The sequence below is a fragment of the Pisolithus orientalis genome (genome assembly GCF_024613125.1).
Source record: "Pisolithus orientalis strain OTSU chromosome Unknown F5J12scaffold_21, whole genome shotgun sequence".
In the NCBI taxonomy this organism is placed as follows: domain Eukaryota; kingdom Fungi; phylum Basidiomycota; class Agaricomycetes; order Boletales; family Pisolithaceae; genus Pisolithus; species Pisolithus orientalis.
The window spans coordinates 516,336-531,437 of NW_026260802.1; the positions used below are offsets into that span (position 1 = coordinate 516,336).

The 15,102-nt window shown below is 44.6% G+C and overlaps 4 protein-coding genes across 4 annotated transcripts; all 4 read left to right on the forward strand.

Moving 5' to 3' along the window:
- Positions 1 to 1,681: 1,681 nt before the first annotated feature.
- Positions 1,682 to 2,949, forward strand: F5J12DRAFT_906318 (uncharacterized protein; the record flags this gene model as incomplete). Its single annotated transcript, XM_051748777.1, has 6 exons — positions 1,682 to 1,718; positions 1,771 to 1,885; positions 1,936 to 2,096; positions 2,190 to 2,447; positions 2,499 to 2,708; positions 2,750 to 2,949. 6 exons carry the CDS (start codon positions 1,682 to 1,684, stop codon positions 2,947 to 2,949), a joined length of 981 nt encoding a protein of 326 aa, XP_051598646.1.
- A 2,305-nt stretch (positions 2,950 to 5,254) lies between these two features.
- On the forward strand, positions 5,255 to 5,620 carry F5J12DRAFT_709951 (uncharacterized protein; the record flags this gene model as incomplete). Its single annotated transcript, XM_051740621.1, has 1 exon — positions 5,255 to 5,620. A coding segment is annotated over one exon (366 nt), but the record flags the coding sequence as incomplete, so codon positions are not given.
- A 4,226-nt stretch (positions 5,621 to 9,846) lies between these two features.
- Positions 9,847 to 10,449, forward strand: F5J12DRAFT_783911 (uncharacterized protein; the record flags this gene model as incomplete). The annotated part of the gene is made up of 2 exons (XM_051742941.1): positions 9,847 to 9,994; positions 10,190 to 10,449. The coding sequence occupies 2 exons, from the start codon at positions 9,847 to 9,849 to the stop codon at positions 10,447 to 10,449; spliced, it is 408 nt and encodes a 135-aa protein (XP_051598648.1).
- Positions 10,450 to 14,473: 4,024 nt separating this feature from the next.
- F5J12DRAFT_894213 (uncharacterized protein) lies at positions 14,474 to 15,037 on the forward strand (the record flags this gene model as incomplete). Its single annotated transcript, XM_051747719.1, has 1 exon — positions 14,474 to 15,037. The coding sequence occupies one exon, from the start codon at positions 14,474 to 14,476 to the stop codon at positions 15,035 to 15,037; it is 564 nt and encodes a 187-aa protein (XP_051598649.1).
- Positions 15,038 to 15,102: the final 65 nt, after the last annotated feature.

Consider the following 15,102-nt stretch of genomic DNA (forward strand, 5'->3'; position numbering starts at 1 on the left):
CTTCCAACAGAGCCTTGTTCATGAAGTTTTTATTTGCTTCACTGAGAGGATGGTCTGGGGGGGAAAGTTGCGATCCCCTATGCTCCTGTCACCCCACAGACCCCCAAAGCTTGACCCCTGTTGACATCTGACTCACCCTGTCCACTTTTGGATGTACTATATTGGCATCAGATCAGCACTGCCTCTCTGTCATCCCACTTTGGCCTGGAAGTGATCTCTTCGAGATGTGACATGCACAGCCTCCCCCTAATGTGATTCCAGTGCACTTTCCCAGTTCCTGATGTTGCTTGACTCATACTGTGACATTCTGACTGTCTTTGACTCACCTATTGCCAATACTTACCAATCTTTTGACTTTGCTTACTGGTTCTTCACTTTTTGGCTTACTTATCCTTACCAATGCTTACCAATGCTTTCCAAGACGATTACCCATTGCTTACATTCCTTACTCATCAGTTACCAATCACTTACCAAGTGTTTGCACCTTGTTTTCCATAGGCAATGCCCCTGTACTGTATATAAGTCACTGTACTTCGGTAGCAAAAAAAAAAAGAAAAGAAGACATCAGAGAGCCCCTCTTGCTCGCAATTTATCATCTCTCAGTAAATCATTCATCAGCTTCGATAGTTGAGACTTTATTAAGGGTCTAGCTATCATCTACTTTGCTTATCATCATCTATCATCCATATACTTTGCTCCAAGCCCTCCCTGAGCTCAGTACAGCTTAGGACATCAAATTAAGTCACCATCCATCCTTCTGTAGGCTGACAGCAGTCTACCCTATGGCTTTCTATCACATTCTTGCTCCCTTTTTGTCAGGAGCACCCCCAACCCTCAGCACTCATCTTTGAGTGTTGTAGCTTGCAAAAACCCTCCCAAAGAACAGGTTCTACCATCTAGGTACCGCATAGGCACACCACCACTTGCTTTCATTGTCTTTTGTGTTGGTTTTGGTTGGTTTTCACCACTGAACCTCACTTTGACTCACAACGATCCACTGGATGATGACTGGCTGGTATCCTGGTCAATGGAACCACTGACACACACAAGGCCTGACCATAAAAATGTAACAAACTTCCTTCATTAGCTAGTTTGTCATGGGATAAATTCTGGGCACTTACTTCAGCCAAGATGGAATCAGATGATGAAATATGCAAGGACATTTCATGCAGTGGCCCTAGCATTGACCTTAAGTGTAGCAGACAGCTGATGAACTTTGGAATGGGTCCTCGAATGGATTTGGAAGCCTACCTGTAGGTTTCAGAGGAACATGACCATACCTTGAGGACACAGGGGGTTAAATTGAGTGACAGAATCCACAGTAAAAGGTCATATTTGCAACCTTGAGGCATGGTTTGTCTTGAATGGTCACACAAAAGAGTAGGACAAGAACCCAATTTGTCAAGCATTGGACAATGGTGGCCCATCGAAGCAGCATGAGGAGATAGGCACACGGTGAATGTGCCCATTGCAGAAGGTTGAACAGAGAGCCTAAGTGATTGGCTGTCCATACATGTGTCTGTAATACTTGTGATCACAATGACTCACACACATCCGCAATGCTTGCAATCACAACACTATAACACAGCTTCAGTACATCTTAACATGTCAACAGGAGATCTTAAGAGTCAGGGTGAACTGATTACTGTGGAAACCCTTCAGATTACAGTGCACCATTCTCATGTCTACCCTCTCAAAGAATCAGAATAAACCTACTTGTAAGTACTAGTTCTCCCAGTGATATGATGATGTATTACTCATGACCTACAGCACCCCTTGACCAAATCGAGCCCCACATCAGGCAACTATGGAAAGCCTGCCTGACAGATAAGGAGATTGTTTCCGAAATCCACAAACATATTGATACAAGTGTCTATGGTATTGGGTGAGGTTTTCTTTGAAAGGGAGTGACTTGTGACTCACTGATAATCTCAGCCTCACCAAGTTTCAGGAAATTCGAAAGCAGCTTGGACTACTTCACACCTGCCAACAGGGACACACCTGCAAGAGTATCCAAGACATCATGGTTGAGATGCAGAAAATGTACCCCAATGCAGGGGTACATGAGATGATTTGGCTGCTCTTTCATGAGCATGGTATGGCTGTCTCAAGGTAAGCAAACTGTGACCAATTGTCCACTCACTTGCAGAATGCTGATGAGAAATTGGCATGTAGAAGCATGATCTGAGAGTATTTTGTTACCTATGAATCCCACTTATTGAAGAGCCACAAAGCCAATTGTTTGCAGCATCACCACTTCTGGGCAGCCAGTGTAAACAATATATGGGCTGTGGACCAGCATGACAAGTGGTTGCATTTCAGCCTCACACTACACACTGGCATCAAACCTTTTTCAGGCTGTATCCTCTGGACCAGGGTTTGGCACTCAAATCGCAACCTGCAGCTCATCCTCTCTTATTACCTCAATACTGTTGAAGAATTTGGCTGTAAGTTCCATGCATATCTTCCTATTTTTGCTCAAGTTCACAGTCCATAAGACATTCCCATGATCACTCAAAGTGATCCAGGTACCAAAAACTTCAGAATTGTGAATGCACAAACTCTACTGTGGCAGATGCATGATCTGGCTCTTGAGGGCTATGTTCAGCACTGGTGGATGTGTACAAGGAAGAATATCAAGCCAGAGATAGCCTGGTCCCAGCTCTGCTGCTGTTTCTCCCCAGGTTTTGAATCTCTACTTGATATGGGTGTAGATTCTGGCTGGTATGACCCTGACAACACACTACAGCTGTAAGTATGCCATTCACACCTGTCCCTGTATGTATTCAAAGTGACCCCATCCACAGCATGGTTTTTCAATGGGTATTCATCCCTTGGCTCCAAGTTGAGCTAAACAACTATCAAGACCGCATCAACAACAGCCAAAAGCATTGTGACAAAAGAAAAGTTTTGCCTCATGGAATCCTGGAACTCATCTATACATGCTGAGAGGACTATGGGGTGTTGAATTTCAAGGCATGTCCTAAGTATCTTGTAGCTTACATTTCAATGCTAACCTACTATGTATTTGTGTGTGATGTAGATAGTGGTTTTTCCAGACACCATCAAATGAGTGTGACAATTGTACATCAATCCCAACCACATCATGTTTGACCTCGTGCCCCCTTCTCTCAAAGCATTCATCAAAGCATGTTACTTTCAATTGGGCAGCCCTTCTGTTGGACACACCTCTGCATGGACTGTCTACTGCGATATCCTGGACCTAATGCAGCACTGTGAGGGAGTGCCCACCATTCTGACAGCAATGGAAGACCATCTCGATGCAGCTTCTGAGGAATTGAATCTCCTGCCAGGCCTTCATGCTCTCCATGAAGTGGAGGGTTATATGGGTGGTGTTGCAAATGTACTGGGCCTTCATAAGTGTTTGCTCCATAATCTGAACAGCAATCCTTTCTGATTCCCATTCATTTCAGAGGCCAGCCATCTACAGACAATGGATGCTCTGAACATTGATGAGCCTGATATCTACAATGAGATTGATGCCACTCCTCCACTTCTAGTGGCTCAGTTTTCTTTGGAGGAGGATGATAGGGCAGATGAGGAGGACATCGATGCTGGTCTGTGAATGTAGCCTATCTCACATCTTCCTTATGAGCTAGTTTGTCAATTCGGCAGCTGGTAGTCTCCCTGTCTTACACAATTGCATCATTATTGTCTTGTGGTGTCTGGAATGAAAACCTCATGTAGTACTTTTACATATGAGAGTGGTTAAGATCACACAACCTTGAGCATTCACACAACATGTGCTGGTTGTGTGGCATCATTCTTTGATTGGTGAGATTGACCCTTGGGAGTATAACTGTATTGATGTCTTTGTTGAGAAAGCAACTTACCTTACTTTCTTGAGAGTGATTCACTAGGTGCCTTGCACTTATCCATCCCATTTCTTGAAATTCCTGGTGAATTCTGGTACATAAAGTGGTGTGATGGTGAGCTCTTGGCATTCAACATCTACATGGCCAACTCAGAACACTGCTGGGCTCTTGTTGGTGGTGATGGTGGTGCCCATGTTTATGGGTCTGAGGACTGGTATGTCATTCATACAACCCAATCTCAAGTACGAGTACTAAAACACAGCCCATAGTCTGTTTATTGTGTGTGGCTGTCAGACACGAGCCTTCCCCCTTGTGATCCAATGTAAAACAAGCTCTGAAGCTAGCAAAAACTCTTCAAGCCATCATAGATACACTTCTGCATGATGCAGACTACATGCAGATACTTGCAGCATTTGACATTCCATGTGTACAGACATTACTGGAAGATGAAAGTGGTTTTTATGCAATCATCATTGGTTCACCCCCTGGTATTCATCACACAGTGTGAGTCTTTAATCTCATACTATGTAGTTTGTAGCTTGACTTTGTTCAGTGAGAGCACAATGTGTGCTGAAGGGTCATTTAAATACTGTGTATGAAGGGAAACTACTTCATTTTGGACTGCATTAGCCTTCATGATCGTCAAAGGAGTACCACAATGCATGCCACCCATGTTGATGTATGACCAGATAGGTGAAAGTCCCCCTCTGGCCACAGCCAATTCTTTGGCTGAACAGCTCCATCACTCACTATCCATTTCACCTTGATCTCAACAAACTACCTCAATGCCTTTGCATGCTTCTACATCATCATCTGACCTGACCTTTTTGCATACCTCATCTACATCTCACTCCTCCACTCTGACATCAACTGTCTCATCTAGGTCAGAGGCTGCAATCTCTCCCATCATTTATAGTCATGTCCATAATCTTCGTGGCATTGTTTCCAGCAATTATTATCCAACCTCAACTTCACACATCTGGAACCTTGCTCACCCACTTGGTGACCTAGCAGCTTGCTATCTTGCATCCCATGGATATGGTGTTGGGGATGTCAAACATATTATCCAGGTGCATGAGTGTGTGCATAACAATGAAGATCTGGTTATTTTTCTTGCCAGCCAGGGTATGTCTGTTAGTGAAGCAAGATTTTTGTTGCAGCTTGTAGATCTATGGGATATTGGGCTTAGATAAAACTCTATGCTACTATTTTGTAAATGTCCATCAAATCTATTGCTATAGCATGTGAACCTATGGTAATGGAACTTCGGGCTTTGGCACAACAACAATGGACATCTATCAACAGCACAATGGTGATTGGGGTCTTGCTGAAAGTTTTTTTCAAAAGTAGTAAGTGCTCAGGCATTCAGTGCTGAGTTCAAAAATTATGTGGTGCAAGTGTCTGGCTTTCCATACATGCACTACTCTTACCATCTTTGGAAAATGGATTGCACAGCTGGGAAGTCAACACATCAGAAACATGCCCCCATGCATACCCAGCCAACACCTGGAATCAATACAGAGCTGGCAGCTGACCTCAAATGGACTTTCTCATGGGTCCCACCATTGGCAGCTAATGCTCATGATCTGGATGACTATCTTGCTGGCCCTGAATCCATCACAGATGAAGAACTTGTTGAAGCTTTTGCAGAGCTCAAGTGTGAGAAAGCAGAGGCATGCATGAGTGATGTCAATCAGTTGGATGATGGCTCACTGTCCAGAGTTCTTGATGGAGGTTTGTATGCATGGGATGAACTTGATCATGTGGATAAGGGGTTGCCTCCAAGAGGATTCAGGGAGGAGGTTACTGCACTCAAGAAAGCATCTGAAGGCAGCACAACTTGGGATATTGGCTCACTGATGTCATCAGAAGGTCTCTAGTTAAGAATTGGTATTCATTTACAATAGTTGTATGCATGGTAAGTAGAGGGAAAAAAAAAAAGAAAGATTCTGCCACCTTGTGCCATTTCACCAACTGCCACTGTGCCATTGTGCCAGCAGACATCAACTGAAAATATTTCTGCCCCCAGCACTAATTGCACTCATCACACTTTGGAATGTTGTGCAGACTAGTTCAACAGAGCTGCATAATTGGATGTGAATGATGGAAGGTCACTCACTGAACAAAAAAGCATGGATATAGTTTTTGACAGACCATGTTGATTTTGTGATTATGACCCCAAAGATGAGTAACCTCACATCATTACTTGCTTGTATGAAGTATCACTTGTAATACAAGTACTGCATGACTGCAGTGCAGGCTGCAATTGTGTGCACCACAGCCACATCTTATGTGGACAGTCCCTCCAATCGAGACATGGTCTCCAACTTATTGTTGGACAATAATAAGTTTGTACCTTCTGACTTCATATGAAGCTCTTTCCACCTGCTGCCAATTTGCATAATTCCAGTAAATGTAGGTGCAGCACTTGGACACTCAGGGGCATTCCACTTCATTATGTGTCCTGCCAATTCTCTAGTATATCATCCATGACTGCTCATATTGGTTAATGCATTTTGCACCCAAAGAATGGCTGTATGCCACAGGAGATGGCCTATGATCCAGTAGGATAATCTCTGTTCCAGGTCCTGTACAATTTCCCACATACTGTGAGCACATGCTACCAACATCATGTGGAGCACCCAGGGCGCCCATAGGGCTTTGGTATCTTATTGCAATGTTGCTAGTCCAGCACAACTGCTGTGAGATTGGAAGAAATGCCAACAAGTAATGTACCACTCATGAATTATCCTTGATGAGGAAAGATTGCCCATGCATAAATGGGTCCCATGCACCACATACATACCCCCCCAAAAGCTGGATGAGGTTAATGATACCCAGCCTTTCAAAAACATCCACAGGGGTCACCACCACACATTGTACATTGGTGATGTTGATCCATAAGCAACTCCAGTCTGCAATTGACCAGGGCATCAATCTACACACACCAGTGGATCCATGGACCTCCTGGCATGCTACCAACCACCACCTGTGATCCACATATTCCTGGAGGGTGCCCATTGCTTTGCACTCCAAAGGACCAAAGTATATAGGTTCTGCATGGACCATGCTCATGAGATGCAGAGTGAGCATCAGATAAGCACAAAAGATGGTGTCAGATGTGAAGAAATTCATGACAGTGGTGCTGTGAAACTTGAAAATCGAAGATATAGCAGCAGTAGTATTGGAGACTGACCACATTGATTGACCAATGCATATTTGAGAATGAAATTACAGAGTGAATCGAGGAAGAGATGTATGGGTTAGCACTTGCAAAGTGTTGATGCACAATCCAGTAGCCTGTTGTGACCAGAAAAGTGAGTGAAGCCACCCCCCAAGGAGACAGGAGCACTTGCCCTCACATTCCAATAAGACTGTGATGCAAGTTATGAAACAACACAACACATATATGTCAAGGTCACTGGGGTACCATGCAGTGTCATTTGCAGGTAAGAGAAGGTGTAGTGCACACAAACTGGAGACAACCACATCACATGATCGCAAGATGATTGAGAGCATGTCAGGTTCGTTGAAAAAACCAAATGTCATGAAATGGAGGTGGTGCTGCACATAATCATGGGTGATACAATTGAGTAGCATGCAGGTCTCAGCAAGCATGGTGAATATTGGAGATGTTGCAATACCTAAGAATATGTTGCTTGATCTCCAGAGGCATATGATACATGGTTGAGACAGGATTTCTTACTGCCCAGTGTGCACAATCACACATTATATAGACATTGTTGTAAGGGGTGTGAGGGGGCCCCCTTTACTGAACATGACTGCATGCAGGAGCAGATGGTGAGATGAACTTAAGGGGTTCCTGAGTGCTAGCTAGTGGCCTAGCCACAGAGCATCCAATGATGTATTGTGCATCCACTACTGATGCGACTGAGCAAGCCTAACATCGCATGTAGGCTGTAGATCACCTATGAAAGAAGTAAAATTGCAATTGCTCTGTAGCAGACACAAAACTACAGTAAGGCAAACTGCTACATTAAGTGCTGGCAGAATCCTCAACATGTGGGAAACTGGTTAGCCAGCCTAAACAGGGACATCTGTCAGGACAAGATGCTGCACACAATAAAATACATACACCAATAAGACACACAAGATATCTTGCAGGTCATCCTCTGCACAAATGTGTAAAGGGGTCATGTGACTTGCACACACATGGATGAAGACATACAAAGCATCCCCACACTGAGCCTGATGATGGGCTAAATCAAAGAACATGATATAAATGCAGTGCTCGACCTCCATATGACTTGTGGTGATCTCAACATTGGCAGCAAAGAGGTACTGAGTGCCAGAGATTCTGATGTCATTGTTGCTGAAGACATGAAGATTCAAATGGCATGGGCCAGACCTGGGGCCAAACAAGAAGCCCCATACCCAATAATGTATACCATTGTCAGGGGCAGGCAACAGAGAGGACATGATGCTGTGATGCCAATGTCAACAATGAATGTAATGCAAGGCCACAACACCGAGAGACCAACCTGTATATGACAGAAAACACAGGAAGCAGGTGATGGGTGCATAGATGCAGCAGGTAGAGGTGAACCCAGCAATAGGAGCTCTCCTCGAGATCATGGAGGGGGTCCCCCTCAAGAGATGCCCCAGGGCACTTGTCATGGACATCATCAATTGCCCATTGCAATGATAACCCAGGCACCACATACTTCAGATAATCAGATTTAGTAGCATACCACAGATGATGAGCACTCTCACTATTGCTGACACAAGGCATCATTGCATGTGCATCACTGCTCTCACCATGCTAGAGCAACCTCAGAAAACCTGCCCATGTTATGTAATCCATGTGAAGATCTACCACAGCAGCCCTGCCAGTCTGCAGGTGCAGAGCTAATGGCTGCCAAGAATACATAGCCCCTCACACCAGTGGACAGCTCTAAGAGAAAAGCACCTTTGCCATGGAACACCAAAGTTTACATATGGAAGCTACTTCAATGGTAGATAACACCATAGATAGACAAGCCCCCCTCGCCACCTAGCTATTTATAACTGGATGGCAGAGCACATAGTGGTCAGATCTGCACCATGCATAACAGTGAGAGGCATACCAAATGTGATTTCTTGTTTGCAGTAGTTGACATGTCATATCTGAGACCCCTGCATTTGAGTGGATCACAAGCTGCCAGGAGTGGCACATGCAGCACACAGATCTCATGTGCAGCAGTGATGAATATGGACTTCTTATCACCTTTGATGGAGTAGTGAAAAGAGCCAAATGGACTTGAACAATCACACTGCACAACATGTGATGATAGTTGACAGGGTCAATGGCAACACCATTGACATCAAACACTGGCAGAAGTGACACATAGTTTGTCAAAGCAGCACATTCAAGAGCCTCTTTGAGGTGATCCTGTACAGGCCATGCCACAGTTGCATTTTCTGTGAGACACTCATGAGAGGTGGCAAATGCAGGAGCAGATGGAGAGCCAAACCATTGTGTGTGATGGTGTCAGTGTCATCACTGTCATCTTTTTTCTATAAACATGAAGATTAGAGGAGCAGGCTCCCAGGAGAGACAGCTAGCAGACATTCCATGAACAAGGCATGGGACAAGTGAATGCATGGCAGGCCACAGCTTTCACAGATGCATGAGACTAAAGTCTCTCCCTTTTTCAGTACAATGATTTTCTCCAAAGCCCTGATGTTGGATATGATCAATGGGAAGTCATCCTTTGCTGAGCTATATACAGCATCATGTTGTATGGCAACCAGGTTGCATGTCAACTTTGTGTCAACAAAGTTGCAGCTGAAAGCATTCTTGGGTGAGTATCCACCCTCAGCTCCCATAAAGAAACCTTAACAATCAATTTTAAAGACACCACTGGGAACCAACTCTGAGACATCATCAACCTCACCTTTCAGAATAGTGACATTGCCAGTTGCCCCTCCAAAGAAAAATTCAGCCCACACAGCCATATTGGGAGTCACTGTGTAGACTGCCACTGCACTCTCCTTCAAGTTCCCTACCATGCTGGAGCATTTTGGTGCTGCATCAGAAACAAAATCTGAGGCAGACTCATCTGCCAGTCCAGAGACAGAGGCATTCATGGAAGCAATTGACATGGGGTTGGAGTCATCAGATGCAGACATTGACAGAGATGGAGGCAGTGGGCAAGGTGTGTCTGGCCCCCCAGAATCAGAGACAACCCTTTAATACCCAGCATTTAGGGGTGCACATCAATCTGGTGGCATAATAAGGAGGGTGGGATGTTACATTACCCAAAATGAGATCAAGATTCAACTGTGACTGAACATGGCCAAGCTGTGGGGAGCATTAACACATCAAGAAGTTTATGAATGTCTTCCAGCAGGCACACTACCCAAAAGTCTACAAACCTGGGTGCAATTGGGACCTGCAATCCATCAGTTGCCACATGAATTTATGGATGTGATAGCAGAGGCTGCCACCACCAAGCAGCAAGCCATGCAGGAATGCAAATGTCAAGCCAAAGAAAGGCATCAAGAGCAATGGCACAGCAAACAGTGCACAAAGAGAGAAAAGTGCACTGCAGATGGAAGTGATGGTGAAGGGGATGACCATGATGGTGACACCTCTGCTGAGTACATGTGATTGCCTACTGACAAGCAGTGGCAGGCCTGCATCACAGCATTCATAGATGCCACCAATAATGATGTGGTTGCAGCAGCAGTTTGTGTGGTATGCACACAGGAGTTACTCCAGAAAGAAGGTAAGCCATACACTGAGACATGCACAAATGCTGCTTACAGGCAGGCAGGCAATGTTCACCTCATTAAAGACATACCCAATGTTCAACACCATCTGAGTCCACTGAAAGCTCATGTGGCACAGAAACTTTGGCAAGGACTTGTGGTCAACAGCACACATTTACAACCAGATGGCAGGGGCTGGATGTGCAAGGATTGTCATCAAGCCATGCATGCAGACTGCATACCAAAATATGCACTGAATAACAACATGTGGATAGGTGATGTACCCCTTGTATTGCAGAAACTCAACTTTGTGGAGACATTGTTAGTAGCACAGCACTACCCTCAGTGTTACATCTTCAAGTTATATCCAAGGGATGGAGGTCACTCACAAAATCTGCAGCATCTTCAATGGGCCATGGCAGGGAATGTGACATTATATGAGATCAACATGCTGGCTGTAGTGGACATGCTCAAAGGCATGTTGATGCCACAGACAGTGCAGACCTTGAGCAGCATTCTGGTGATCACATTTATCAGAATGAAACATGTCCCAACAGATTGGCCATCACATACCTTTCAAGTGTGGTGGGGTACCATGTATGAAGCCCTGAGATGGTTGCAAGAAAACAATGTGAACTATGAGGACATTAAGATATTTCATGAACATATGGATGCACTTCCAAAAGATGGCATACCTGGGGAAATAGAGGCAATGATTCACTATCAGGAGAGTTAAGACACTGCTGTTTGGGAAAGAGAGGGTTACACCATGAACAAGCAGGTGGAGGATGAAGGTGAACTGCTGGATGTCATTAATGTCATCAGAATTGAAACTGAGTTGAGACTTTGCACAGAAATGGACGTACCTGAGGACATAGCAACAACACCAGATGAGAGTGAACATCCATGACAAGACAGTATGTCTTCTATCCTGTGATTAGAATAACTTCAATGAACAAATGCATGACAGATGATGGGGATGTGTTGCCATTGCATGTGCTTGGAGTGGCAGATGTTGATCAGACCAAGGTCTCCACCACAGAGTTGACAGCCCAAGCATTAGCCAATCTCAACAATGAGATGCAGGAGGGAGGTTATGTCATGCACCATGGCATCATGCCACTCAGAGATTTTACAACCCCACCAAACCCTGCCAGTACACAGAACCCTCTCAGAGCTGCATTCCCTGTGCTCTTCCTGTATGGGATGGGCACTGCAGTATCATGATTGACAATTTGTCATGCACCACACATTTCTGTTCATGGTCTTTGCACTTATCCAAAAGCAAGAGATGATGCACTCTGCATGTCTTCAGATGAGGGGGAAGGACTTCAAATGTGACACTCTTGCTTTATCATTGATCACTGTGGCTGACCTGCAGAATGCTGCAGCCAAAGAGGCACAGCAGCAACTGATCAGTAACACATGGGTGCAGGTGCTACACCATCACATGACAGCTGCCAATGGATGCATGCTTGGATCAGATAACACATGTGCAGGTTATTGCAGTATGATATGGGGAATGTGTCTATTACTGGGGGGGCTGTCACTTTGGTGTTGGAGTGAAATGACCCCTGTCCTTACTTGGACTTAGGCATGTGATTGTGTCGCTTACATAAGCTGTTAGAGCGCACCCATACACTAGTAATATTTACCTAGTCCCTTAGTAGCTTGACAGACTACTGAGGGTGAGTACACTTCTACATAGATAGAATACCCTTACTAACTTGTATAGTTCCCTACAGGTACTATACTCAATATAAGTAGCTTGACAGACTACTGAGGTTCCCTTCAGATTCCTCTCTGGGTTTCCCTCTGCAAACCCACAAACTTCTGCATTTGGTTGACTATTAATCCTGTTGACCTCCACAATCTGATTGCACAGGTCTTTGCATGTGAGAACATTGATCTTAATCACTTCAACTCACAGTTAGTGAAGAAGTTTGTGGGGTTGCAGAGGGGAAACCCAGAGAGGAATCTGTAGGGAACCTCAGTAGTCTGTCAAGCTACTTATATTGAGTATAGTACCTGTAGGGAACTATACAGGTTAGTAAGGGTATTCTATCTATGTAGAAGTGTACTCACCCTCAGTAGTCTGTCAAGCTACTGAGGGACTAGGTAAATTTTACTAGTGTATGGGTGCACTCTATCAGCTTATGTAAGTGACATGATCATGTGCCTAAGTCCAAGTAAGGACAGGGGTCATTTCACTCCAACAGTTAGGGCCTGATAGTAATAGATGTGCTGAGAACATTGCAATGAACCCATATGCTGCTGCACAGTACTTTGATCTCACCATTCACACTGTCTTGGAGACACTATTCAGCATCCATAATCACAGCAACCAGACATTGTTGGATGTGGGCATCCTTGGGCATGTCACAGCATACTTCAGAGTAGTCAAAGCACAAGGGTGAGGGACCCTGCATGTGCATATGTTGCTCTGGCTCATGAGCACCCCTAACCCAAATGACATGCAGGCATTATTGCAACAAGAATCATTTTGCAAGGTAATTCAAAACTACATTCAAGCCAATATCTGGGCTCATTTGGATGATCTCACTGAAGAACATCTGATGACAATGCTGAGAGAGAATCAACTAGCATATTCATGACCCCATGACCCATGCATCTCAGGATTGGAAGAAAGAACTCATGCTCTCAAACAACAACTGGTAAGGTCACAGCAACTCCATACATGCACAAGGGCAACATGCTTGTGCATGCAGCAGGATGGTCTAGTATGCAAAAGAAGAACACCATGGCCACTGAGTGATGTTGACTTTGTGGACAAGCATGGGAATTGGGGGCCTCAGCAAACACATGGGTACATCAATGCATACTGCCCAACATTACTTATGACCTTGCAGTGCAACAACAATCTAAAAATCAACACCAACAGCACAGATACTAAAGACATGGCATTCTATATCACTGCCTATGCCATGAAAAAGCAGAAAAAAAGTCACAACCTTTCAGTATTGATGGCCACCACCCTGCCATACCATATAGACAACCCAAAATATGATGATGTGTGTGAACAGAACTGCCTGTTGCTATATCAGTGTATCAATGTCATCAACCAGGAAGCAGAACTATCAGGTCCACAAGTAATGTCTTACCTGATGGGATATGGTGATACATTCACATCCCACAATTATGCGCCATTGTACACAGGCCCACTATTTAGTATGGTGAAACAGATGTTTCCTGAATTGTGTGGGAATGCGACAGAGAGGTGAGGATTTTGTTCACAGGGTCAGCATGAGCAGCAGTGTTGACCCACTACATTAATGGTCAGGTATCCCTACCATTCCACAAGTCAGGAGATCGAATGCACAGACAGTGAAGACAATAATGACATCATTTCATTGCTTTGCAGTTGAAGAGGGGGGTTGTACACCTGCACACAAATGCAGGACTATCTATGGCACAGCCTGGAATTGGAGGATCTGTCACTTTTGTCATTTGTCTGTGATACATGGGAGGAACAATACACACCCAAAGCCAAGGTGACAGCTCCAACATCTGCCATGAGGGGTTGACCTGCATATACATGCTCTACATACCAAGATGACCACCCAAAAGCCAAAACACATCAACAAGTTTGTTGGGCCAAAGGACATAATATGCTGCCACAAATTCTTGGGCCATGGCTGCCACATCAGGATGACAGCAGGACATATGATTTTTACTGTGCTTGTACCTTGGCCTTGTTGAAGCCATGGTGATCAGCACAGGATTTGAAGAGCAATGGCAAGCAATGGTCAGCCACCTTTGATCACATGAAGGCATCAACTACTCCATGGCTGAGGCATGTCTTGGCTGGTTTGCAATACTACTATGATTCAAAAATGGCATGTGAGAAGGCAACAGTTGAGGGCGAGACACCACAACACCTGCCCCCCATATGAGATCATCAAATGGCAGAGCCTCTCAAGGATGCATCCAAACATGTGATGGGATCCGATGACTGGACAGTGACTCTGTCAGAGGCAGATCTGATGACATTCAAACATGACCAACTATCTCCTCGAGAACAAGTGCATGCTAGAGAAGCTATTGCCATAGCACAGCAGTGTGGAATCTTCAGTGCTAAAGGTGCAACACAGTCAACAGAGTCATGTTGTTACCACCTCATGATAGGAGATGAGCACCTTCAACTTGAACAGTGGAAGATGGCCATCCAAGCCATGGTTGAGAGTGTGGGGAACAGCAAGAGGGTCAATTCACAGATGACAGATGACAAAATGGACCATGGCAGTGTGATGGGTAACGATGCCCTCACATTTGACAAAGTGGGTGGCACATACATGCTTGCACAATTGGTGACTGATGAACACACTCTCAAACCTAGTAATGTGGATGACTTATTGGAGGATCAGCAGCACACCTACAATATCATTGAATGGCACTTACAGCAGTTTGTGTCTGGGAGGTGTCCTGATCAACTGCACATGATCATACCAAGCAAAGGAGGTGTTTGAAAGTTGAAGACAATTGAGATGATCACAGATAATTTCATTCACCTTGGTATTGGAGGTATGCTTGT